At 42.1% G+C, this 26,927-nt stretch overlaps 1 protein-coding gene across 7 annotated transcripts in view; it reads left to right on the top strand.

Moving 5' to 3' along the window:
• GAREM1 (GRB2 associated regulator of MAPK1 subtype 1) overlaps positions 1 to 26,927 on the top strand; it is a 247,930-nt gene that overhangs the window by 114,829 nt on the left and 106,174 nt on the right. For 2 of the 7 annotated variants that reach the window (XM_051852035.2, XM_070050343.1), the window contains exon 3: positions 19,952 to 20,040. The exons of 4 other annotated variants lie outside the window; for them this stretch is intronic. In XM_051852035.2, coding sequence (XP_051707995.1) covers positions 20,004 to 20,040 — 37 coding nt within the window. In that variant the 5' untranslated portion in view covers positions 19,952 to 20,003. Of the gene's footprint in view, positions 1 to 19,951; positions 20,041 to 20,413; positions 20,435 to 26,927 lie in introns of those variants that run through there. One more of the 7 variants, XM_051852037.2, reaches the window with a different exon arrangement.

Genomic DNA, 26,927 nt, shown 5'->3' on the forward strand with positions numbered 1-26,927 from the left:
CAAAGCTTTGTTTATCTTCCAAAACTATCCTGGCTCTCTTGTTCTTCCTGTATTTTTTTAAAAAAGAGTTATCTGTAAGTGCTTAGAATAAACAAATTTTAAAACAACATTGCAAACCAGGTCTAGCTGCTTCAGATAGCAATGTACATCTGCGTGACATTTGGTCCTTGAAATGGTTTTGAAATCCAGGAATTTAGCAAGTACCTCTGTGAGGTCAAGATCTACATCCTTCTTTCCCAGCATCTACCCCCGCCCCTACTCCACAACGTATTGTTATTTCTCTTCTGTTGTTCTCTTCCCTTTCCAAAATTTTAACAAAGGCACTTTAAAAAAGTTTGGGTAACTGCATAGAGCATTCAAATCTAGGAAAGACAGACTACATTGAGACAGTTGCTGAATAAGTGAGTGCCCACTAATGCTGGGCAGTGGGTACCAGGGTTGTGTGTGGGCATTAAGACCCACAATTGCACATTCTCAGCACTTACCATGGGGTGGCTGGGCCAGAGCATCACCCTTCCCCATTGCCTCATTTAATACAGAAAATGTCCTTGTCTAGATGAAGGGACAAAAGCATTGGAATCTTGGCCAATGTCATCCACACAGTAGTGAGTGGTGAAATCAGGATTCAGAACCAGAGCCACCCTGTTGGAAAGCCTTGGCAGCTCAACCTAAAGGCCTCCCCAGTGGCCAGATTGCAAAGTTCTTATGAACCCACTGGATTGGACTGAATCCTATGAGCAGTGAGCTCACACCCAGGGTTATCTTTGTTTTGGAGTTAGCCCTTTGCCCACAGGTGGCTATGGCCCTTTGTAACTAGCAGATTGCATAAGTCAAACTGAAGTAGTAAAGAATACATTCCATTGTTCCTCAAGTCTGCTCAGGACCTGGAGAACCTTCTGCGGAGTCTCTCACAGGCAGTCTGCATGAGTCACAGAGGGAAGGGTGAGAATCACTTGAGAAAGCATTTTGAAGGAGGCTGTAATTGTTCTCCCTGCTGTTTCATTTCTCCTTTACTTACCCTTCCTGTCAGCCTTTATTCATAGGCAGCCTTCTTAACAGGAGCTCTTCTACAAGGAAAAACTCACAGGTGCTTTTTGCTCTTCCTCTGCCCCATTGGAATACCATGCAGAGGTCGTCAGTGTTTGCCCAGCCGTCAGGGTGCTGGGGAAAAAGCAGTCCTCCTGTTTGAGCAAAACCCCCATCTCTGGACTAAGAGCAAACAACTTAAAGAATGAAGACATTGAAGCTGAACTACAGAATTCCTGACATTTCTGACTTTACCTCTGTCCTGCTCTTCTCCTAAATGCACACATACACACATTGTTCTATAGCAAGTAAGTAGTCTTATGAAGCAGTAGAAGGAAAATTAGATGGTGTATTTTACCTGCTTCAGGAGCCAGTAAGCAATTATCAGTGTGGTGTTTGACCTAGTAATTAAGCTGCCCATTGGGATGCCCATATCCTAGTCAGAGCCAGGGTTCAAGTTCCAGCTCCACGCCTGGTTCCAGCTTCCTGTTAATGCACACCCTTGGAGGCAGCAAGTGATGACTCAACTGGTTGGATCCTTGCCATCCATGTTGGAGACCCAGATTGATTTCCTGTCCTGGTTTCAGCCTGGCCCAGCGCTAGCCATTGTAAGCGTTTGGGGAGTAAATCAGTGGCTAGGAGATCTCTCTGTCTTTCTGCCCCTCAAGTAAACTAATAATAATAATAATAAAGAAATGATATTCTCTTTTATATGGTGGTTCTGGTGAGTTCCCTTTTGGCAGCCATCGTGATGTTGCCATTTAGAGTGGTGCTTTTCAGTGCTGCTGTTGCCCAGTTGCCCTGAACACTATCTCCATGCTTGGCAGTCAGCCAGTGGCACACTGGCCCAGGAGTTAGGCTCCAAGATGTCCAGGTGACAAGAACCACCTTGGGTCAGCTCTGTGATTCCTGGCAAAGACTCAAGTTCATCCCTTCCTTCCTTATGGTTTAAGGCAAGCAACAATAGTATTTATGCCATAAGAATAATACTATTTGTGCCATAAATAATATTTATGCCGCCAGAATTAGGAACAAGGTAAGGGCTTCCACTTTCACCTCTGCTTTTCTGTGACCTAACGACACGAATCGTTCTTCCCATCTAAAGTGACAGCATCAGGAAGTTTGATGCCCAGGCTCTCCCTTCAGTGGCTATGTGGTCTGACATGCTACCTAACTTTTCTGTGCCCCAGTTTCATCATTTATAAAACAAGGATGTTAGTACCTCTCTCATACACTTGTTGTAGGATTAAATTAGTTTATAATGATAAAAGAGCACCTGGCCCATACTAAGCACCAGGTAAATGTTCTCTGCTGCCTGCTGTTGCTATTACTTTGTGGTTGATGTAGTAAGACAAAAAAGGAAATGATACTTTATAAACATTAGAAGAGAAAATATTATTTGCAGATTCTGTGATCACCTCACTAGAAGATCCAAGTGAGCCAACTGAATAAGCAATCAGAATTTAGTGGCCAGATGAAATATTGGGATAAAAGTCTCTAATATTTCTAATATACTAGAAATAACCAAGTGGAAATTTAATTTTTACAAAGCAGTACAGAATAATATCCAGAACCCATCCTTGTTTACCTTGCAAAGTTTTTGGTGTACTCTAAATAGAGGTTGTTAAATCTTGAGAAGTCAACACATTGATAATCCAAAAGACAAGTGATTATTGGCATGTGAAAACATGTTAAATGCTATGTATAGATTTGTGTGCATATTCAGGAGTATTCCTTTTAAATGTACATGGAAGATCTTATTAAAATATTTCCTCCAAAAATCTATTTTGAGATAGTCTCATCAGTCTGTACCATGCTTAGTTCAGACATTTGCCAGGACTTGGTGAGGCAGAGGAGACATTTTTCAAAAGATTGTTGGCCCGATTTTGTTTTTCAGACTCAACTAAGACCATGCAGACTCCCTTTAGAAACTAGGGTAACTGGGTAGGCATCTGGTCCAGTGGTTAAAGTTACCACTTGATACACCCACATACCATGTCAGAGTGCCTGATTTAAGTCCCACCCAGCTCTTCCATTTCTAATCCAATTTCCTGCTAATGTGTATCCTGGAAGGTAAAAGCAGGTGATGGTTCAAGAACCTGGATCCATGCTACCCACATGGGAGACCCAGATTGAGTTCCAGGCTCCTAACTTCTGCTTGGTCCTCCCAAAGCTATTACACCCACGTCAGGAGTGAACCAGTGGATGGAAGATCTCAAAATCAATTCTCTCTCACTCTCTTACTTTTGCTCTCACTCTCTCTCCCTTTCAAATAAAATGAGAAAACGAAACAGAATGAAAACAAAGTTAAGGTACTCAGCAATTCATATGTGGATGCCCAGAAGCTATAGTGGGTGGCAAGTACACATATGAGAAGGGTAAGTATTCTCTCAAACCTTTTACAAATGCTGTGCTGTGTTAAGTGCCTGCTGTGGGATGGCCATGTGAACTCAGTATTGAACCTTGACAAAATCTACAACACAGATGTAGACTGGATAGAAGAGGTAGCCTCTTTTATGATTGGTTCATTAGTAGAATCAGTTCCAAATCACTGCATCAAACTGCCAGCCAGTGCCTTTGTCCAGAGATTTTCAGTTTGATTTCATATAGTAAGGGCATATCTAGCATGACAGTGCTGAATTTTGTGACACCCAATTTAAGTGAACATTCATTCCATTTGGCAGCTTTTGAATTATTTGGGTTTCTGAAGTGATTCTTGATTCGCCAATTTTATTGCAACCAATGAAATTATACTGGCATTGACCCCAGTGTAATCAGTATGAATAAGATACAGAAATCCCCAAACTCAGATGAACCAGTATGTTCCTGGTGGTGGTGGGTGCCATTTAGCTTGGAATTTGCAGTTCTGTGCATATTTAGTCTTGTCTTCTTGCAGGTTCAAACTCCAGTGTGGCTGAAGGGGGTAGACAGGGTAGATTCTATGACTGCCTTTGCAGCTTATGTTGCATTAACAGCCCATTAGTCTCAGAACTGCCTTGACTCTATCTAAACCTCAGTTTCCAAATTTTTAAAATAGTGATAATAATGCATAAGTTGCCAGGTATTTAGAAATTTAAATGTATTGATTACAGAAACATTGTAGGTATAAAGAACTATCTTTTTTTTTTTTTTTTTTTTTTTTTTTTTTTTTTTTTTTTTTTGGACAGGCAGAGTGGATAGGTGGATAGTGAGAGAGAGAGAGAGAGACACAGAGAGAAAGATCTTCCTTTTGCCATTGGTTCACCCTCCAATGGCCGCCACGGCTGGCGCGCTGAGGCCGGTGCACCACGCTGATCCGAAGGCAGGAGCCAGGTGCTTCTCCTGGTCTCCCATGGGGTGCAGGGCCCAAGCACTTGGGCCATCCTCCACTGCCTTCCCAGGCCACAGCACAGAGCTGGCCTGGAAGAGGGGCAACCGGGACAGAATCCGGCGCCCCGACCAGGACTAGAACCTGGTGTGCCGGCGCCGCTAGGTGGAGGATTAGCCTATTGAGCTGAGGCACCAGCCATAAAGAGCTGTCTTTTTACAAAGCATTGTTTTTAGTAGGTCTAGATTTTCCTGGTCCTTAGTAGACAGGTACTTGGCGTCTTCTTTAGGACTATGTGTGTGTCTTTGTGCTTAAAATAGATTATGTTTCATTTTCAAGCCAATCCTAAATTACCTCACTTAAATCCCCAATTAGAGGGGCTTTTTCTTCATAAGAATTTCAAGGCACTTTATTTGAACCCTGTCTGGAACTTCAGTATATAAAATGTCTTTTGCATATGTGTGCTGCTTTCTTGTAAGCTCTTGAACAGAATTCATTTTATCTCTGTTGTCTTCATAGTACTTTACAAGGTGCTAGGTAGGTAGCTAAACAGTGAATATATGAGCAGGTATTAAATTATGACATATCTTATTTACCAAGTAAAATTGTTCTCAAAAGTACATACTATATGGGTTCATCTTAATTTTTAGAATCACACGGGCATTTTTTCCCCTTACATCCTTTTTTTTTTTTTTTTTTTTGGACAGGCAGAGTGGACAGTGAGAGAGAGAGACAGAGAGAAAGGTCTTCCTTTGCCGTTGGTTCACCCTCCAATGGCCGCCGCGGCCGGCGCACCGCGCTGATCCGATGGCAGGAGCCAGGAGCCAGGTGCTTTTCCTGGTCTCCCATGGGGTGCAGGGCCCAAGCACCTGGGCCATCCTCCACTGCACTCCCTGGCCACAGCAGAGAGCTGGCCTGGAAGAGGGGCAACCGGTGAGCCGGCGCCGTGGCTCAATAGGCTAATCCTCCACCTTGTGGCGCCGGCACACCAGGTTCTAGTCCCGGTCGGGGCGCCGGATTCTGTCCCGGTTGCCCCTCTTCCAGGCCAGCTCTCTGCTATGGCCAGGGAGTGCAGTGGAGGATGGCCCAGGTGCTTTGGCCCTGCACCCCATGGGAGACCAGGAAAAGCACCTGGCTCCTGGCTCCTGCCATCGGATCAGCGCGGTGCGCCAGCTGCAGCGGCGGCCATTGGAGGGTGAACCAACGGCAAAAGGAAGACCTTTCTCTCTCTGTCTCTCTCTCACTGTCCATTCTGCCTGTCAAAAAAAAAAAAAAAAAAGAGGGGCAACCGGGACAGAATCCGGCGCCCCGACCGGGACTAGAACGCGGTGTGCTGGCGCCGCAAGGCGGAGGATTAGCCTAGTGAGCCACAGCGCCGGCCCCTTTACTTTTCTATATTCCTTTGTTGTTTTGAATGACATGTTTCTCCAAAGGTACTGCTTGAAGCTAATGCAAATTACATTTGCTTTTGTTGGTGCCATTTTGTTTTGCTTTAACCCAGAAAGGGTGTAGCATAATTTCGAGTGTAATTAATTTCTATCTGTTTGACTTAAGCTAGAGGTAGAATATTGTCATATGGGTACATGGGACAAGGAGAATACCACTTGCAAGAAACGTGAAGAGTTAAGTCTGTGACCCAAGAGCACATAAACTTGTATCTAGAAAACCAAACTGCAAATTTAAAGGAAACGTTCTATTTTGCACAGAGCCAGAAATGGAGTAGTGTATCACCATTGGACACAATATAAAAAATTGGCTAACTGCCCAGAGAAGGAATTTATGACCATGTGACCTCACTTTGCCTCCAGGAGAGTGTCATTTTTCTAGCATCTACTTGAATGTTCCTCTTGTCTTCAAAGACCATGCATGGAATATCTGTGAAATATCTGATATGGCATATGTAGTGTGAATGCTGGGTTCATGGTCTTTTGTTGGAAGCTAAAGCATTTCACACCTGAGAATTAAACATAGGCCCATCTCTATTGTTTACAAAAGCTACTGAAACCACACACCAGGTCTTAAGTGTTCAAGGTTCCCCGTCAGTGTTTTGACAAATTAAAGTTTGTGACATAGTACGTTGTTCAGCCGGTGAACATTATGTTTGCATGGTTTACTTAGGTGGAAAGTAGTACGTTCGTTTGGCCAGATATTTTATCTGTGTTTTATAAGGCCTTGAAGACTGATTTACAAAGATAACTATAAGAAACTACCTATCAGTTGACATTGTTGACAGTGAATCTAGTCCACTGTAAGGCAGATGATAGAAGATTAGCAGGTTTGTGTCTCTAGAGGTTGAAAAAACCTCAGAGTGGCACATAGTGACCAACCTTAGTAATTTTCTTAAGGAAATACTTGTGGGCAGAAGGAGTCTGTTGTGTAGCATCTTCTCACTTATTTTCAGGTAGCTTTGCTTGTAACGTTATCCCTTAAGACCTGAAAATTCATTGGTTTTACTATTTCTTCTTGGGAAATGTGAAGGAAGAAAAAATACAAGTCTGTTTTTATTGTTAATAATTTGCCCCGGGGGCTGGCACTGTGGCATGGCAGCTAAAGCTGCCACCTGCAGTGCTGACATCCCATTTGGGCACCAGTTCTAGTCCCGGCTGCTGCACTTCCCATCCAGCACTCTGCTATGACCTAGGAAAGCAGTCAAGATGACCCAAGTCCTTGGGCTCCTGTATCCACGTGGGAGATCCGGAAGAAGCTCCTGGCTCCTGGCCTCAGACCAGTGCACTTCTGGCTGTTGCAGCCATCTGGGGAGTGAACCAGCAGATGGAAGACCTTTCTCTCTCCCTCTCTGCTTCTGCCTCTCTGTAACTCTGCCTTTCAAATAAGTAAATATTAAAAAAAAATAATTTGCCCAGATCAGAAGATAGGATCCATAGGTTGTTAACACTGAGAGAAAGTCCTTTTTACACTGCATACCGTTTTCCCCTTACATCTGAGAGTGAAAGTAGGGGAGGAACATGAATGGTGTGTGTTCTGCTGTTTCCTAGAGGACTCAACCATGGAGGCTGAAGAGCAGATGCCCAAGAGGAATCACATTAGCCATGCCTTCTTTGATTCATTCTCCTAAAGAACATGCTGGTTGCCTATGGAGCGTTTTGGATGAGTTCTATAGCAAAAGTGCCATAAACTGGGTGGAAGCCCATAAACCACAGAAATTTCTTTCTCAGGTTCTGGGAGCCTAGGCAGTTAGATGAAGGCATAAGCAGATTTGGTGACTGCTGAGGGCCCACTTCCTAGTTCACAGACTGTGCCTTCTTACTATATCCTCATGTGGCAGGAAGGGTGAAGATCTTATAATGGCAGTAGTTCCATTCATGAGGGTTCTACCCTTACAATCCAGTTACTCCCTAAGATCCACCTTTAAATACTGTCATTTTATAGGACCCAAACATTCAATCTACAGCAGTGGTAGAAAAAATCTGTTTCCACAAATGTAGCTTAATTTTTACCTAAGTAGGCAATATTCCAATTTCTTAAAACATGCACAGAAACAGTCGAGTTTGGACATTATAATATAAGCAAGAAACATAATTATCTTCCAAGTTAATTGAATAATCTTATGTGCCCCCTGCAGCTAGGCCATTTGACTATTTCATTTTTCATTCTCTAGTTAAATATAAAAATATATCATCTTTATCCACTATTTAGAGAGAGAGCATTAGTGCTTTCAAATTTCCTGTATACAGACTAGGGAGAGTGATGAATACAGAAAAGCTTTATCAAAAATGTTCATTCCACTGTCTGCTGGGATAACTCATATGGAAGTTGGCATCAGAGTGGGGCGAAGGGCATGAATGTAACAGAGCTGTAAGGAAAATGAATCTCCTGTAACCATTGTGTCCTGCCTCTTTTCTCCGGAAGTCTTTGTGGGCTGCTTTTTCTGTTACAATTCTGACCTCTTGCCCCATTTCCTGGTAGAGTGAACCAAAGCCCAGTCCAGCACCCAATCAGCTGACTAGGCCAGTCTAACCAGTATTCCCAGCTTTGTTGACATTGCAACACCACCGCACTATGGAGCTTTGTGTGCTGCCCTTTTTCATGGTGGTGAAGCAGAAGGCAGGTGCAGAAGCTTCACAGGGTGGGACTTGTCCTTCTCTGATGACTCACTGGGTGCCACTGTCTGAATGTATATTGTCAGTACCCCTGCTTGCTAAGAGGTTATTTCCCTTAGCACAGTGACTCCTAGGGCTCTGTTCATAAATTAAGGCTTAAGCCCCTGGGAACATTCCAAGTGGGGAATTTCTTTCTGCTTTCTAAAAGTCAATAGGGTGGGGTATGTCTGTTTCCTTGGCTGACTGCTCGCTCTTTCTCAGAAATAAGAAACAAGCTTGTTTGGTCCAAGGGTATGTGCATCACATAGAATTACTAGATTTTGATTTAGAAGAGAGGCTATACTTTCTTTTTGTGTATTTGTGATGCTGATAACTTTGCTATAAAGACAAAATTCACTGTATCTGGCTGACAGTTTCCTTAGTATGTGTTGTGTGTACACATACCCACACAGGAGTATGACTGGTGGTCACCAAAATGTTAATGATGGTTACTTCTAGGTGCTGATACATCAATTAAGGTAAAGAACAAAGTAAGCCAAAAGGCCCTTGAGCCATGTTTCTGCATTTAACAGCTCCTCAGCCAAACGTCTCCATTCCTTACCTCTTAGCCCTCATCCACATCATAACTCATTGTGGTCTGACTTTTGTTCTTAGAACTTTACTGACGTAGCTCCTGCTAAGGTCTTTTCTGCATGCTGCTTTTCTGTCTCATGGACATTTTTCAGGGCTCATTTTTCTAGGTCTTTCTCCTGCACTTGAGACTGTTGTTCTTGTCTCTGTTCTTGGCATTCTGGACCTCCAGACTGCCAGAACATCACCTTGCATCCCAGGTTCCCCTCTGAGCTCTCTGACTCTCTATGTCTCCATCCCTTGGCGCTCAGTGTCACCTGAGAGCCACCCTTGGCCTACTCCTCTGAGATATGCTTGTAGGAGTGTCCAGCTCAGCTCAGAACAGCTCACTCCAAACTTACTACCCACCCTAAACCTGCTCTTCTTCCTGTATCCTGTTTGGTGACATCACCACCCAAGCGAGAAATCTGGGAGCCTTCCCACGACTTCGTCCCCCACATCCTGTGATGAAAAGTCCCGCTGATTCTATCTGCTGTGCATATCAAATGTGCCTGGAAAAAAAAAAAAAAATAACCTACTTCTGTTGCCCTAATTCAAACCCTCTTCAGTTTTCACTTAAAGGGGCCTTTTAACTGCCTCCAGTTAATTCCTCTGAAATTCATTGCCCCCTGAGTAGTCAGAAACGTCCTTAATGTTCTGCTCACCCCATACCTTCATGTTAAATCCTTTCATGGATCCCAGGCCAACAAGAAAAATGTTCAAGCTCCTCAGTATGACCAAGCCAGGCGCTCCATGACCTGGGTCTTGCTTATGCATGTCCACAGTATCGGTGCAGGTCCCTCCATGTGCTGTGTCACCTCTACTTCCTTCCTTTGGCCCTGCTGTCCTTCCCATCTGGGATGATTTGGCCTGATTGTCCATCATCTTAGAAGTCTCTTCTCATGCTTCATTGGTGTTCTTATCATCCTGTCTCTAACATTGCATGTTCACATTTATCATTGACTGTCCCCTAGTAGGTCCAGAGCTCTTTAAGGGCAAATACAGATTTTCTTTTGTATCTCTAGTTCCTGTCAGAGGGTCCAAAATATAATAAGACAATAAATCTTTAGATCAGTGATGTTTTAATGTGACAAGATGCTGATAAGAATTGAGATTTATCAAGATTATTAAAAGAAGGTATTGTGAACATGCTCTTTTTTTCTAGATTTATTTACTTATTTCAAAGACAGAGTGAGAAATTTTCCATTTACTAGTTCACTTTCCAAATGGCCACAACAGCCAAGTCTGGACCAAACCAAGGCCAGGAGTCAGGAACTCTGTCCTGGTTTCCCAGGCAGGTGGTAGGGGCCCAAGTACTTAAGCCATCTTTTGCTGCCTTCCCATGTGCATTAACAGGAAGCTAAATTGGAAGCAGAGAAGCTGGGACTTGAACTGGGACCCCAGTATGAGATGCCAGCATTGCAAAGCAGCTGCCTAACCAGCTGCATCACAACACTGATCCCTGAACATATCTTGACATTAGTATTACCTTGTCTTCTGTCACTGATTGCCAGCCTTCCTGGTAAAAGTAAAGACAATTGTGCTTGAATAGTTTGATGTAACCCACTTGGTATTTAAACTTGTTTTATGTACTACACATTTATTTTGAAATTCCAGAAACAAGAGAAATGTAAGAAATTTGGTGATCAGAGGAGTAGTGTTTATAAATTGAGCAATACTGCCTTAAATAATTTCACAAAACATAATTGTAAATGTTGGAATTTGGGCCTTTGGCAAAAATACATCATGTGCTTTTTTTTTTTTTTTTTTTTTTTTTTTGACAGGCAGAGTGGACAGTGAGAGAGAGAGACAGAGAGAAAGGTCTTCCTTTGCCGCTGGTTCACCCTCCAATGGCCGCCGCTGCAGCCGGCGCACCGCGCTGATCCTGGCAGGAGCCAGGAGCCAGGTGCTTTTCCTGGTCTCCCATGGGGTGCAGGGCCCAAGCACCTGGGCCATCCTCCACTGCACTCCCTGGCCATAGCAGAGAGCTGGCCTGGAAGAGGGGCAACCGGGACAGAATCCGGCGCCCCAACCGGGACTAGAACCCGGTGTGCCGGCGCCGCAAGGTGGAGGATTAGCCTATTGAGCCACGGCGCCGGCTACATCATGTGCTTTTATGAGCATGTGAGTTTAAACTAGTTGACCCCATTTACCTTAAAGTTGCTATGAATAGTATGCAATGTGCCAGGCAATAGAAACTTCATAACCTTCCTTGTCTACAACTTGTATAAATTAAATCTTGTTGTGAGGATTATTTATTTATTTATTTTTGGAGAGAGAGAGAGAGAGAGAAAGAAAGAGAAACAGTGCTCCTCAAATGCCTGCAATAGCCATGACTGGGCCAGGCTGAAGCACGCAGCCAGGAACTCAATCCAGTTCTCCCACGTGAGTGACAGGGACCCAGTTTTTTGAGCCATAACTGCTTCCTCACTGGTTCTGCATTAGCAGGAAGCTGGAGTCAGGAGCTGCATCCTGGTACCAAATGCAGGCAGTCACATATAGAATACAGGCACCACAACTGCTAGGCCAAATGCCCACCCCTTGAGTACTTTCTGATAATGCTATAGCAATCATAGCACAAAGGCAAAGTTCATCATATTTACCTTCTAAAATTCACAATTGAAGATGAAGATGTATGTTCAGGTAGTGGCAGACTCAGAACTAGCAGCCAGGTTTCTGTTTGCACAGTCTCTGCTCATTCTTGTCTACATGACATGGGCAAATCCATATTCTGGGGGAAAGATGCCAAAATAACAATTGTTATATCCAAGTGGTATCAGAAAATTCACTGTGATTATGGGTGATTGCCTTTTTTTTAAAGATTTCTTTTTTATTTATTTGAAAGAGTTAGGAGAGGAGAGAGAGAGGGAGAGAGAGAGAGAGAGAGAGAGCAAGCAAGCATGAGCGAGCTAGATCTTCCATCTGCTGGTTTACTCCCCAAATGGCTGCAACAGCTGGGGCTGGGCCAGGCTGAAGCCAGGTGCCTCTCCAGGTCTCCCTCTTGGGTGCAGGGGCCCAAGGACTTGGGCCATCTTTCACTGTTTTCCCAGGCCATTAGCAGAGAGCTGGATGAGAAGTGAAGCAGGTAGGTCTTGAACCAGTGCCTATATGGGATGCCATCATCACAGGTGGAGTCTTAGTCTGCTACGCCACAGTGCCAGCATCATGATTTCTTCCTTATTTACAATATGCCTTGTTATGTGGTTTAGGTGATCAGGAAGAAATTAACTAAATTTACTTTACATGATAGATACCTAGCCTTTTCTCCTACCAAAAACAAGGGTATATGATATTTTCAAAAAAGTACTGCTTATTAGCATCCATAAAATTATGATTCTTTTAATTTAAAAGCCTCTAGGGGCTTGAGATCTGGTTATCTGTCCCCACCTATTATATGTAAAGATAAAATTTATCTCTATCAAATATAGATGTTTTGTAACCTGTAGCAAATAATGTTACCAACAAAGTTGCTCTGAGTGCCAAAAGTAGAAAGAGTTTGATTGGTAAACTGATAGACATCAAAAAGAAAAAAAAAAAAACACTCTAATTTCCAGCTGTCTGTGCTCAGAATCATATAAAAATAATATATGTAAATAGGAAGTAATTTGAATCATTGTCCAAATTTACCGTGTGGAAAGTCTTTCCACATCTTTTAAAAAGCACCTGGAGCCTGTAACTGTGACTGTGATTGTTTATTTGGAGTCAGCTTTACCTTTGACCCACTCGCTCACACTCAGGATGTCTCTGATAAGGGACACTTGTACAGAGTGGAGTCACCGTAGAGCTAGGAAACACAATACAGAGCAACATTAGGATGCCACAGCTGTTCTGATCCTGCCTTCCCTGGGCACAGTGGTACAGGTGCACTGTTCAGATCAAAATGCAGACAGTTCTAGCCGGCGCCGCGGCTCCCTAGGCTAATCCTCCGCCTAGCGGCGCCGGCACACCGGGTTCTAGTCCCGGTCGGGGCGCCGGATTCTGTCCCGGTTGCCCCTCTTCCAGGCCAGCCCTCTGCTGTGCCCAGGGAGTGCAGTGGAGGATGGCCCAGGTGCTTGGGCCCTGCACCCCATGGGAGACCAGGAAAAGCACCTGGCTCCTGGCTCCTGCCATCGGATCAGCGCGGTGCGCCAGCCGCAGCACGCCGGGCGCGGCGGCCATTGGAGGGTGAACCAACGGCAAAGGAAGACCTTTCTCTCTGTCTCTCTCTCTCACTGTCCACTCTGCCTGTCCAAAAAAAAAAAAAAAAAATGCAGACAGTTCTACTACATTGTATATTGAATTCACAAGGCAAATTTTTCTTGGTAAGCTGGATGTGAACTAAAATGCTAGATATTATCTTTTTTCTACTAAATTATGCTGTTGTTATTATTACTGACAGGGAAATGAGTTTCTCAGATTCCTGATCAAAATATAGAGCCTGCTTTTTTAACAGATCTCATTCATAATGAATGTGAGAGAGGCAGAGAAGTGAAGAAAAAGAAAGAGTATGTGAAAGAATGAGAAAGATGATTAAGAATGAGCTAAAAAGCAACCCTAGAGCAAGGATGTAATGGGTCTTTATATAGCTACCTTCATTTATTAAAATTATTAATTTAACTACTTAGCACCAGTGTCTAAAAAGATTTTATAATGTATAACATAAAAATTACAGCCCCTAAAAAAAAAAAAAGGCCGGTGCCGTGGCTCAATCGGCTAATCCTCCACCTGCGGCGCCAGGACCCCAGGTTCTAGTCCCAGTTGGGGCGCCGGATTCTGTCCTGGTTGCTCCTCTTCCAGGCCAGCTCTCTGCTGTGGCCCAGGAGTGCAGTGGAGGATGGCTCAAGTCCTGGGCCCTGCACCCACTTGGGAGACCAGGAGAAGCACCTGGCTCCTGGCTTCAGATCAGTGCGATGCGCCAGCCGCAGCACGCCGGCCGCTGCTCACCGGCCGCAGCGGCCATTGGAGAGTGAACCAACGGTAAATGAAGACCTTTCTCTCTCTCTCTCTCTCTCTCTCACTGTGCACTCTGCCTGTCAAAAAAAAAAAAAAAAAAAAAATTACAGCCCCTGACATCTAGAGGATACAAATAAGGCAGTGGAAACAATGACTTTAAAGTAGAAAAGGAGAATGATATTTTTGCCAACTGTAAGAGCATCAGGACTTCTGTTCAGTTTTCCTGTGCATCGTTTTGGACCAATACATCCATAAAAATTACTTGACAGCTATGATGCATTGCAAACAATCTAACGATCCACAGGTACACGGGAACAAAAATTTGATGAAGTTTTGAAAATCATAAACATGGCCCAGTTTGACCAGAGGTTCCTCATTGGCAACACCCATTTGTTAAGCAACGTTTCCCTGAAGGCCAGTCATTGGTGGCAGCTTCCTGGAAAAGATAACAGGATGTCGTCTGGCCTTCAAGGATGGATGGGCTAACACAAGTTTCAGGACAAGTCAGAAAGCTTAGGGTCTACTGAGGAATGCCTGTGAGAACGGTAGGAAGTAAGTTTGGAGGGGAGAGAGCAATGGTGGCTTCTCGGGCTGCTGCGTTTTTTTTGTTTTGTTTTGTTTTACAGGCAGAGTTAGACAGTGAGAGAAAGGTATTCCTTCCATTGGTTCACCCCACAAATGGCTGCTATGGCCGGCACGCTGCACCGATCTGAAGCCAAGAGCCAGGTGCTTCCTCCTGGTCTCCCATGCAGGTGCAGGGCTCAAGCACTTGGGCCATCCTCCACTGCCTTCCCGGGCCACAGCAGAGAGCTGGACTGGAAGAGGAGCAACCGGGACAGAACTGGCACCCCAACTGGGACTAGAACCCGGAGTGCCGGCGCTGCAGGCAGAGGATTAGCCTAGTGAGCTGCGGCGCCGGCCCGGGCTTCTTCTTACACTAAGACCTGGCCTGTGCTGGGCCTGGAATGATGCTCAGTATTTCAGCAGGAAAAAAGGAAGAGCAGGGAGATAGGCGTGTACTTCATGTATTTGGAGAAAAGTGAGGACGAACAGTCGTTTAGGAATGAGCATCTCAAACATTTCATAGTCATCCTGGCTCTGCCTTCTCTGCCCAACTCTCGAATGCTAGATGTAATGTCATCTCCCTCTCCCATGTGAACCCATACCTGGCTCTCCAGGCAGTGAGCCATCCCCCCGGGAACATGCCGGGCTTGCTCTTCTTACTTCCCTGCAGTGTTTTGCTTTGTATGGGAATTACGTTGAGTGTGTCTCCCCGGCTCACTTTGTATGGGAATTACGTTGAGTGTGTGTCTCCCCGGCTGGCTCGCTTAGTTGGGACTGGATCCTGTTCATTATCTTGTATCCCTTAAGACCTAACTTAGTGCCTAGTTTGAAAATGCCCAATGACAAAACAAAACAAAGTAAGTGTGGACCTTGGCAGTGAGCACATTTTGAGAGATTGTTCTTGGGTTTGTAAGGGAGGTGATCTCAAAACCAGATGAATAAAAGAATAAGAAACTTCTCAAATGAACCCATTTTTCTGTAAATTAGTGGAATTTGGGTTATCCCTAGATGTTATAAAACTAATTATCTTAGGAAGAGAAAGGCAATTTTCAGAGTCCTTAACTCAAAGTGCAGTCTTGGTCTTAGACAAGTTTATCATCTCTGATTATGTAGTTAAGAACATGCTCTTACCCCATACTAGTTGTTACTAGATGTGCATAGGTAGCCACTGAACAGTGTTCTACTGGTCAGAAATCAGTGTCTGATGGAAACCCTGAGCATACTATTAGTTAAACAGTATTTGTTAATACTGTTGAAAACGGTAATTGATAAGTGTTATAAATGGAGACTGTTTTCTTGGACTTTGTAGAAAATGAAAGGATTTCTATTTGTTAAATTTTCATTTAATTGGCAGAGACAGAGATAGTTGCCACCTGCCAGTTCATTCCTCATATGCCTACAACAGCAAGGACTGAGCTAGGCCAAAACAAGGAGGTAGAAACAACTCAGGTCTCCCACATGCGTGGCAGGGACCCAACTAGCTGAGCCATCACCCACTACTTCCAAGGTTTGCACAGCAGGAAGCAAGAGCTGGGAAACAGAGCCAGGACTTGAACACAGGCACTCTTATATGGGTGTGGGCATCTTAACCAGCAGGCCAAACACCATCCTCTACAGAGATGTATTTTTAAAGAAAGTAAAGTATTCCATTTTTACATTGTGTGATTTTTTTTTATTAGTTTGGTTTGACATGAACTGATCTGAAGTACATACAAGGTTAAAAATTAAACACGTTAGTGTTGCTAAATGCTTTGGCAGTATGGAATGGCTTAGAGCAGATTACATGTTGTTTTGATTTTCACCTTGCCCTTGTCCATGAAGCCTAGCATCAATAACCTCTCCTCAATTAAAACACAAACTTTGAATAAAAATAACTGTTAATATTCAGAGTATTTTTATATGCAGGGTGTTCACAGCTAAGTCCATGACCCTAGTATGATGATACTTGGTTTCTCAACCTATGTTTCACCTGTTGACAACCAAAACTACATCACTGAGAACCTAAATTCCACCCACTGGTTTTTCCAGAATATTTGTAGAACTTTCTCAACAACTAAAAGCTGCCAATCCAGTTTTGGTATGTGGACCTCCCAGCTAGCTGGACACAAAACATAATTTAAATCTCTTCTTTCTTGTATCACTGCCAGTTGACTGTGGTCAACTAGGTTTTAGTTTATGATTTTAACTGAAGTTTATCGCATATTATGATGTGGTCATTAGATTTTCTTATAAAAAAAACTTGGGGAAAATGATTAAAAGAGCATTATCACAGCTTTCTCATCTAATAGCTGTGTAGGCTTTTGAATGAAAGAGTCTTAGTGAACAAGAGAGTTTCTAGATATAGATGTGCAGATACACTGTAAAATCTCTTTTGTGCCTTTTTCAAGGGTTACCCTTGCCATAACTTTATTTTAAAATTTCTTCATGTGGCAGATATTTGTTGAAGGCTCTTCCATGCCAACCACTGTACCAGCTCATTGGGACACAAGGAAATCATAAAGCCCACCTGTTAACAATGCAAGACATTGGGTAGTACTCCAGCTGGGAGCACAGGGTGCTGTACGACCATGTAGACAGGGCTACTACCTAGACTAAGCAGAGTTGGGAGGAGCCAGAGGATCATGTGCCTGCTGGGACCTGAGGTAGGTTAGGTGGACACTGTGGGGCCAGGGGAGAGACTTGTCAAAGGCAGGGAGCAGTATCAACATATTTCAATAAAATAAAATCATACTTTTGAAACTGCTGGTACCAACAGTTTAAAAAGAGACAATGGAGAGATGGTACTAAATCACTAAATGGGTCAAATGTTGACCTTACACAGTTTTACTAAAAACTACTTAAAGGACTACCTCCACCGCCATGTATTCTTCCCTCACAGTAGAGTTCCTCATCTAGCTTCCATTTAGCCAATGTGTTACCTCCCAGTGTTCAACTCTTCATCAAAAACACTCCCACTTTTTTGTGCATTATTCTAATGTGCTGTCTTTGAGGAGTTAAGATTCAGAGCTCAGAGGAAGGCCTTTTGATGAGCCGCTGGTGACAGATGGGGTAGCAAAGAGCAATTGAGTGTGAAAAGGAGAAATTCTGAAATATGACATGGGTGAGGTGAGGCAGGCCAGTGGGAGTGGGAAAGACTCAGAAACACCTTGTCACCATCCTCGATGTTTTGTTAACTACCTCTCCTTTTGCAGTTTCAACTTCCTCATCATAACATAGAAAGAACTTTACCTCTAGTGTCTTATTGTTTTGCTACTTTGTGTGAGATATTTAGATCCTAAAGTCTTGAATTGGTAGATCTTCATGTTTGTACAGTGAGCAGAATATTTGAAGTCAAGCTGGTGTCTGTTGTTTCAGTAGCTGTGGGTGTAGAATGACAGTATTTCTTGATGTGAAAGGCTAGGGTTGGCATCTTTTTTTTAGTCAGGTAAGCTAAAAAAATCATTGCCAGACTAAAATATCAAAATTAAAGACGATTTGGAACATATCCATTGTTTCCTCCAAAAATAAAATTAATTCTGTGTACATAAAGGTTCTGATCATATTTTAGATTATTCTGAATCATTGTTCCTCCTGAAGGCTGGTAGTGAATATAATACTGTCTCACTTTCCTTTTCCAATGTTTAAATATTCCTTCAAATGGCTAAGGGCTCAGGTTTTAGGTAGTTGTGGGTTTGAGTTTTTCTGAGATTTCATTAAGTTTATGCTCTGGAGATCAGTTTTGTTCTGATTATATTTTTAAAATAATGTTTGGGGAAGTCTTGAAGTCATACATGTCAAAGGTTTGATGTGTTGGTGGACTTTTCCATGTGCCTAGCACATGTGTTTTCTCATGTCAAAAGCTTTGGTCTCATTACCTCCATCTTACTGCAGGCTTTTTTCACGTTTTTCTGCTCTCAACATTTATCTTCTATTTATGAAGTATTTTTTGTTCATCAGTGCTACAAGCCAGATGATAGTTTCATATTTGTATTTTTTACTGAAATTATTCACTAGAAATAAAGTGTTTTGTTAACACTAGCACACCAGACTTTAATAAAATTAGTAAACACAGTTCTTGCTTTGGGATTTTGTTTTTCTATCATGCCTTTTGTTTCTGTGTTGTGTGCTATATGTGTTGAGGTATTGGGGCAGAGGGGTGGATGGCAAATATTTTTGGAAGTGATATCCTGAAATTATTCTTTTAATGGTACCAGAAAGGTAAACTTGGCCAAAGTAAACCTTAGAAAGTTAGGTCTGGCACGGGGCTTCTCCTCTGGTATTTCAAAAGGTCCCAAGATAGTCACCTTGAGCCTCTTCAAAATGACCCTCCCTTATAATAAGATGTGGACGACTAAGTGATCTATAATTCTTCATCTTTATCAAAGTTTAGAATGTTCAGCATTCCTGGAATGGGGAGAGTGAACTTGAATTAACTGATCCCTCTTCTATCGTTTGCACTGGAAAATTTGCCAAACTTTCAGATCATTTAGTCAAACCTGATTTGTGAGTGATGAAAACAGAGATCTAGGCTTCAGTGCTTGGATTAAAAGGGATTCTGTGCCAAGTCTAAAATCTTACTGAATTAGAGAAATGCTGAAGAAATTCTATTTCTACCTTACATACTATAAATAACTTTATAACAATCATTGATAATTCTGATAGTTAACTATACAGTTATGAAAGCATATTCATTGTATAAAGAAATAGTGGCAAGGTAGTGGCCAAAAAGTAACCTTGAGCTTGCAGAGGAGTGAAGCTGTGGACTACAGTGAATGGTGTAGAGCATTTGCTTTTAATATCTTTAAAATGACTGGTGCTTAAAGGTGTATTAGTGTGTTCTTATTAAGATTTGTTTGCTGGGGCCAGCACTGTGGCATAGCAGGGGAAGCTGCCACCTGCAGCACTGGTATCCCATGTGGGCACCGGTTTGAGTCCTAGCTACTCCACTTCCCATCCAGCTCCCTGCTAATCTCTGGGAAAGCAGCAGAAGATGGCCCAAGTGTTTGAACCTCTGCCACCCACGTGGGAGACCTGGATGAAGTTCCTGGCTCCTAGCTTCAGCCTGGCCCAGCCCCAGCTGTTACAGCCGTTTGAGAAATGAACCAGTGGATGGAAGACCCCTCTGTCTTTTCCTGTCTCCCTCTGTAACTCTCTCCCTTTCAAATAAATAAAACAAATCTTAAAAAAAAATTTGCTTGCCTTGAGACAGAATGTTTTTCCCTGTAAGATATATAGGTATACTTTTTGTGGTAATCTCTAGGAAAACCATGTTATATTCCATTTTTCAGGGATATTTCTGTTTTGTTTAGACAGGCCCTCAGTTTAGACTCAAAAATAAAACTCCTGTGTAACTTACTGACAAAAGTGAATACTTACAATTATGATTTATGCTAGTTTAAGCCAACTTGATAAATGAATCCAAATTAAAAGTTATGTCTATTAAATTATTATATAATTGATGTTTTTACCATAGGATTTCTTGGAATAGCAATCTTAGCCAGTGAGCATAAAATGATTCAGTACAGATGCAGATTTCCACTTTCACAAAGAGATACATTGTGGGTAAGTATATAATTAGTGGGATATTACTCTTTTAAGAATGCAAACATGGCTGATAAATGTCTTTCATTTTCTCATCAGTCTCCATTCTTGTTTTGATAGTTAAAATATCTCGAATTTTTCTCTTTTGAAACTGAAACTAGAAGGGCAGATGGGAGTATAAATAGATGTTTAGATTATCCCTGATGTCTTGCACAGTATGAGGGTTTTATCCCATTAAATACTAGCTTAGCCCTCATCTGATTAAATTATATAATTTATCTCTTTCTGTCATTTCATAATTGAGGTTTTTATGTTTTTAATAATTGCTCTTTCTGTAATTTGCCTTTAAAACCAATATAGGAAAAAATCATGAGAAAATCAGACATCCCAGTTGTCTACAAGGCTACTTAAAGAGGTTTGTGCAAAATGTACCTTGTCTTTTCATTCCATTTTCTACAAACTTTTTAAAGGACTCTCATTGTATTGAGTAGCTATATTATATTTAACAGCTGATTATATATGACAGCTGATATTATTTAACAACCAAAAGAAAATATAATTTCAAATAATCATTCATAATTTAAAGTACAGTTAGTTTAGAAATAAAGGAATTCGATCACTGTCTCCCTAAAATGCCTAAAGAAGTCGCTCCTAAAGACATGAAGCATTGTGTTTTTCTAGGAAATTATGTATTCCTGAAAGATGTGTGTTTGAATGCACTAAAGATAGATGTATGGGAATGGACAGGAAGTATGACTGATGGAGAGGTAACAGAACAAGAAGGGAAACTGAAGAACATAGCTCTGGGATGGAAATCTAGAGGATGTTCCGTGTCTGGTCACTGCTCTTCTGTCGTCTGTCTTTGCCAGAACAACTGTAGTACTTTCTAGTAGTGATTAAAGGTGGCAGAAATGGTGTATAAGCTATTATTTTTGGGACATTACTTGGAAAATAGTCATTTTTAAAGTAGTACATAGAGCTGATTATACTTGGAATAGAAATGGACTCTGATGTGAAGATTCGCTTCCTACTCAGTGTTTTAATTATTAACCTGTCACATGTATCTTCAAAAAACAATTAAGTGAATGTTTTTAAAGACCGTAGATCCCATTCCATTCCATTCCATTTTCTACTTAATCCGTTTAACCTCTTGATGTTGATTTTATAGGAGGTAAACACAGTATGTTTATAAACTACTGGAAAATAGAAACAGTTTAGATTTTTCTAAAACAATCAGCTTACATAGGACATTGGGAAACTATAAAATTCTGACGTAAAATATCTCCCTGAATGTCTTAGTTTCATTTCCTCTTAGTTTTGTAGAGAGAGAGAAGGAATGTCAAATTTCCAAGTGATTTTTTTTTGAAACTAATTTTCTATCTAAAGTCAAAATTTAAAGAGAGTTTGCACCAAAATGTGTAACAAATTTGTATTAAAGTTAATAAGATCCAGTTGTTCACGAATAATGTTTTAGTTCTTTATTTTGTCGCGGCAAAACATAAAAAATGTTTTTATTTAATTTTGGATGTTTTTATATATGTATATACATTTATTTTTGTAATAGATTTGCCTTCCTCACTAGCACTAACCTTAAAAATAGCTGGAGCCAGGTTGGGTGTTTGGCCTAGCAATCAAGATCCGGCTTGGAATGCATGAGTTTTAGTTCCAACTCTGCTGCTCATTCCAACTTCCTGCTAATGTAGACACCTGGAGGCTGAAGATGAAGGTTCAAGTTGTTGACTCCCTCCCACCCACCTGAGAGACCTAGATTGAGCTTCTGGCTTTGCCCTGGCTGTTGTGGGCATTTGGGGAGTGAACCAGTGGATGGAAGTTCATTCTCTCTTTCTCTCTCTCTCTTTCTCTCTCTCTTTCTCTCTCTCTGACTCTGCCTTTCAAATAAATTTTAAAAAAAGAAACAGGAGGGGACATGAGATAATAGAATGAAAGATACCAACAAGTCTCTGTAAATAAGTTATGGAGTTTTGATTCATAACCTGTCAAAGCTCCAGGAGGATGGAGCCAGAGTGGGGATAAAATGACAGTACCAGCAATGGTTCTGTGGAAGTCAGGACACCCTGGATAGTCACCAGTCCTCTCCATTTGGCACTGGGCTGTTTGCTATTGAAGCAGAACTTCTCAAGTCAGGATTCTTTTCTGGAGAAATTAATCCCCAAATAAGGATTTATAGGCACAACATTTGGGGTTTCCCTAATAAACAGTGATTTGCCAACTGATTACCCAACAATGAAATTAACTAGTCAAGTCCTTTCCATGCATCCAAAATGACTAACCTGGGTTTTAGTACCTTCCTCATAAATGAGCACCAGCAGTCAAAGAGCACCTCAGTTGTAAAGAATATCTACAGCATGACTGTTAGGAGTATGTGTTATACCAGAAAAAGAAGCATCTTGGAAGAAGTACTATCCAGGAATCAGAAAAGAAGCTCCTTAAGTATTTGAAAGACATCAGAATAAAGGATACTTAATTAAAATGTGATAATTTTAAAGAAGCATTCAAAACAAGCCAGCTCTTCTTTTAGAGCCTAAACCTACTGCAAAAATAAATTCAGCTGAATAGTTAGATAGCTAATGATGAGGAATATGTCTAGAAAAAAATTGCAAAAGAAGAGGACTATAGATAGGAAAGTATCTAAGTTAGCTACTTAAGAGGGAAGAAGGTTTATTTCAGCTTACAGTTTTGGAGGTTCACAGTCCAACAGTGGTTTAGGTGAATTTGAGGATGGCAAAGGTAGGAAGTGGGTATCACATTGCACGCCAGGGAGCAGGGACATGAAGCCCCCTGGGTTTACATAACCAACACCTCGTGAAAGCTACCTTCTACCAGCCATCTCTTGATGACATAAAGACCTCTTACTAGGCCCACCACCCAGGCACCATAATTAGATCAAGTCTCTATCCTTAATCCATCAACCAGTGTCATGAATCCATTAAGCATTAACATAGACTTTGGGGTTTAAAAACATCTGCTTGAGTTTGGGGAGCCAAATCCTGTTCAAACCATCATAGAAAGGAAAGCAAGCCTCCACAAGACTCAGCATGTAAGTTATAGGTGTTCCAGACATGGAATGAATGGAGGTAACTTTTTTAAAAAGAGAAATCAGATTATATGATGTGTTTAATCATAGTAAGAGGAGTTCTCTGCTTTGGGTTAATAAGAATTAGTGATAGTTACTTTAAAAAGAAACTCTGAAAGTATGGCAATTATTCATACAAAGGAAAAAAATGTTGCACAAGGATATATAATCCATTTGACTCCACTGTGAACAGTATGATATAAATAGTGAATATTGATTATAAACACAAACTGTCCTAAAATCAAACTGGGAGAATCAAGGCTGGAGAGTTTAACATGTGCATGTAGGTAATGTGATAAGCTTCCTACGGGAAAATTGATAGATGATATACAAGGGTCATTCACATTCAGAAACACTAGAGACTGATAGCAGAAAACACTGCTCAGAGTTTAAAAATAGACACCTTTGTTGAGCAGGAATTGAGTAGGTAGGTGTGGAGTAGGGGCAACTGTTTTTCTTTTTTTAATTATAAGCCTTTCAGTCACATCTGATTTTGAAAACTATGGGCAGGTTTTAGTTTGATTTTAAAACAGAAATCAAAGATTTCTGCCACATATCATGTACTATTTTGAATCTGCATAGCAATGTTACAATATGAGGGGACTCTGAAAGTTTGTGGAAAATAGAATTAAATATAATAATAACTATACACTTTTATTTCTCAACAAATGCTCCATCAAGTTCAAGGCTCTTTTGTAAGTGATAATTCCAGCCATTTCATCCATCCCTAAAGAACTGATAGTTCTGGGAATCTAGTCATGTCAGTGCAATATTTTTTACATTATTAGCTGAAGAAATATTGGTGCCCTTTAAAGACTTTTAACATTAAGAAACAAAAAGAAATGAAAGGAGCCAAATCAGGGTGTAAGGTGGGTGCCTAATGATTTCCCATTGAAACTCAAAACATTGGCTTTGCTTGATGACAAGAATGAGCATTGTCATGGGAGAGGACTTTCTGGTGAGGCTTTCCCATGCATTTTTCTGCTAAACCTTTAGCTAAGTTTCTCAAAACACTCTCCTAATGAGCAGATGTTACTGTTCTTTGGCCCTCCAGCAAACCAATAAGCAAAATGCCTTGAGCAACCCAGAATGTTGCTGTGACCTTTACTGTTGATGGATCTGCTTTTGCTTTGACTGGACCACTTCCACCTCTTGGTAGCCATTGCTTTGATTGTGCTTCGTCTTCAGGAATCTACTGGTAAAGCCATGTTTCATCTCCTGTTCCAATTCTTAAAAACAAACAAACAAACAAACACATGCTCAGGATTTTGATCCCATTTGTTTAAATTTTCCTTTGAAAGTTCTCTCTTGTCTGCAGCTCATCTGGATGCAATGGTTTTGGCACCCATGGAGCAGAAAATTTGCTCCACTTTTATTTTTCAATCAGAATTGTGTAAGCTGAATCACTTGAGATGTCTGTGTGTTGGCTGTTGTTTCTGCTGTTAATCATCAGTCCTCTTCAATTAGTGCGTGAATAAGATGAATTTTTCCCCTGGCAAGTTGACATGGATGGCCTGCCACTGCAGACTCCATGTCTTCAACATTGTCTCATCCCTTCCTAAAATGAGGTTTCCATTTGTAAATTGCTGTTTTCTTTGGGGCATTGTCTCCATAGACCTTCCATAAATCACAATAATTTGACCATTCTTCTACCCAAAATTCATGATAAATTACTTCCATTCATGTTGTTCTGATAGGGGCTCTTTCACATTCATGTCTTATCCTTCTTGGTGCTTCAAATTAAATCCTGTTCCAATATGTTTTAACAAGTCAGTACTGAGGTTTTTTTTCTTGCAAAAAAAGAAACTTGAGATCATATGTACTTTTTTCTTTCTTTTTCAAAATATTTATTCATTTATTTCAAAGGCAGAGTTACAGAGAAGGAAAGGCAGAGAGAGAGAAAGATTTTCTATCTGCTGGTTCAATCTCCAGATCCCCAAAGACTACAATGACTGGGTTGGTCAGGCTGAAGCCAGAAGCCAGGAGCTTCATCCCAGTCTCCCACATGCATGTAGGGGCCCAAGCACTTGGGCCATATTCTACTGCTTTCCCAGGCCATAGCAGAGAGCTAGATCAGAAGTGGAGCAGCCAGAACTTGAATCAGCATCCATATGGGATGCCAGCGCTGCAGACGGTGGCTTTACCTGCTGTGCCATCGTGCCGGCCCTGCGTACTCTTTTCATAATACTCATTTCCCATTGTTGCTGTGGATTTGTTCTGAGAGGAGGAGCACAGTGGGGGCAAGAGGCGTGGATTCACCACACAGACACCAGGAGTCAGGTGAAAGCAGGCCAGAGGCAAACAGCCCGCAGACTCATTTATTTCAGTTGGTACAGCAGCTTATATAGCCGAAGCAGCCAATCCAGTCAAGGGGTGGTGTATGCCCTAACCTAAAGGAGCCAGGCAGGCTCCGTTGCCCTGTGGGTTCCAAAGCCATTCCTGAGTAACTGATGCTCACTTGCCAGTGGCCGTCTTGGCATGGCCTTCTCATTCCACCACATTTCCCCCTTTTCATTTATTTTTGAGCAATAGGAGGCATGATTCCTGGCCTTACCATTGTTGACCCCGTTTCTATGTGGTCTCCGTACGTAGCTGTGCCTGTCTTAGGTTGTCCCCCAGGGGATCTTACCCATCGTTGACTAACCAGCACTCAAAACAGGAGACTACAGGAGTGCTTGCTCAGATGGGGGTAGGAATGAGAAACTGGTAATCAGGAATGGCGTGACTGCAGGCAGGCTGTGGGCTGTTCGAATGACTGACCAGAGCTAGTAGGGTAAAAAACAGTAAGCGGATGTGGCAGTGGGCAATTCCTCAGGGCAGGATGATAGGGCAACAGCTTGACAATCGGTAGCAGGTACGTCCAGTAACAAGGTGGACTCTCAGTCTTATTCAGCTGGTTCTGGTTGACTGTCAGTTGCAGGCTTGATGTTTCTGGCTGGTACCCAAATGGGCTGTCCCACATTTTCTGGAAAGACAAAAGCATATCGTAGGCCCTTGGTTAGCATAAGCCTTTTTATGGGCATTGGAATCCAGGGCCTGAATTCTGCGTCCACTTCGAGATTAATAGCAAACATGCTGGTGGGATAGGGTCTAGCGGCTGCCCTGAGAGCCTGGGGTGCCCGGGGACTGCACAAATGTGGGGATCCTCACTGGGTGTGGATGGGATGACCTTGCATGGGTCATTGCCTCAATGTCATCTAAGTTCATCCCATGGATGTTTGAGGGGTGGCTGACTAGGCATTGCTGCATTGTCTGCTATCATGTCATTTTCACTGTCAGAGCTCTCCCTAAATCATCCACTGTTGCCTGTGAGGCAGCATCCTGGAATGACAGGCTCTTATCACTCACAGATTCGTTTTGTTTGGTAATCTGTGTTGGCTTCTGAGAGGGGGGTATCTTTTCCATGTTTGAGCACTTAAGAGCGGCGCACCACACCAACTCTAGCCAAAGGAGAGATACCCATAGCACTGCTGCCATAACAAAAAAAAATTCCTTGCACTTCAGGTGCTGATGGCATTATGCAGGGGGTTTCCTACATTAGGCGAACAGACAGTGGTGTATCAGATCTTAAGTATGTCCTGTGCGTAGTGGGGGACTTCCTTGATTCGTCAAGGCCGTGTGTCCACATGGTGTCTCCGGATTGTCACCTCTCTCGAGTGAGGGAAGATGACTTGGTTCCGAATTCTGGTATGATCAGTCCCTTATGTGAATTCGCCAGGCGAACCAAAGGTAAAAGGAGGAGCCAAGAAGTGGCATTATGTTTCTGGGCAGTGTGTGCCTAACCTGGGGTTGCTTTGACCAAGGACAAGGACAA

This window comes from Oryctolagus cuniculus, chromosome 10 (genome assembly GCF_964237555.1).
Source record: "Oryctolagus cuniculus chromosome 10, mOryCun1.1, whole genome shotgun sequence".
Classification (NCBI taxonomy): Eukaryota; Metazoa; Chordata; class Mammalia; order Lagomorpha; family Leporidae; genus Oryctolagus; species Oryctolagus cuniculus.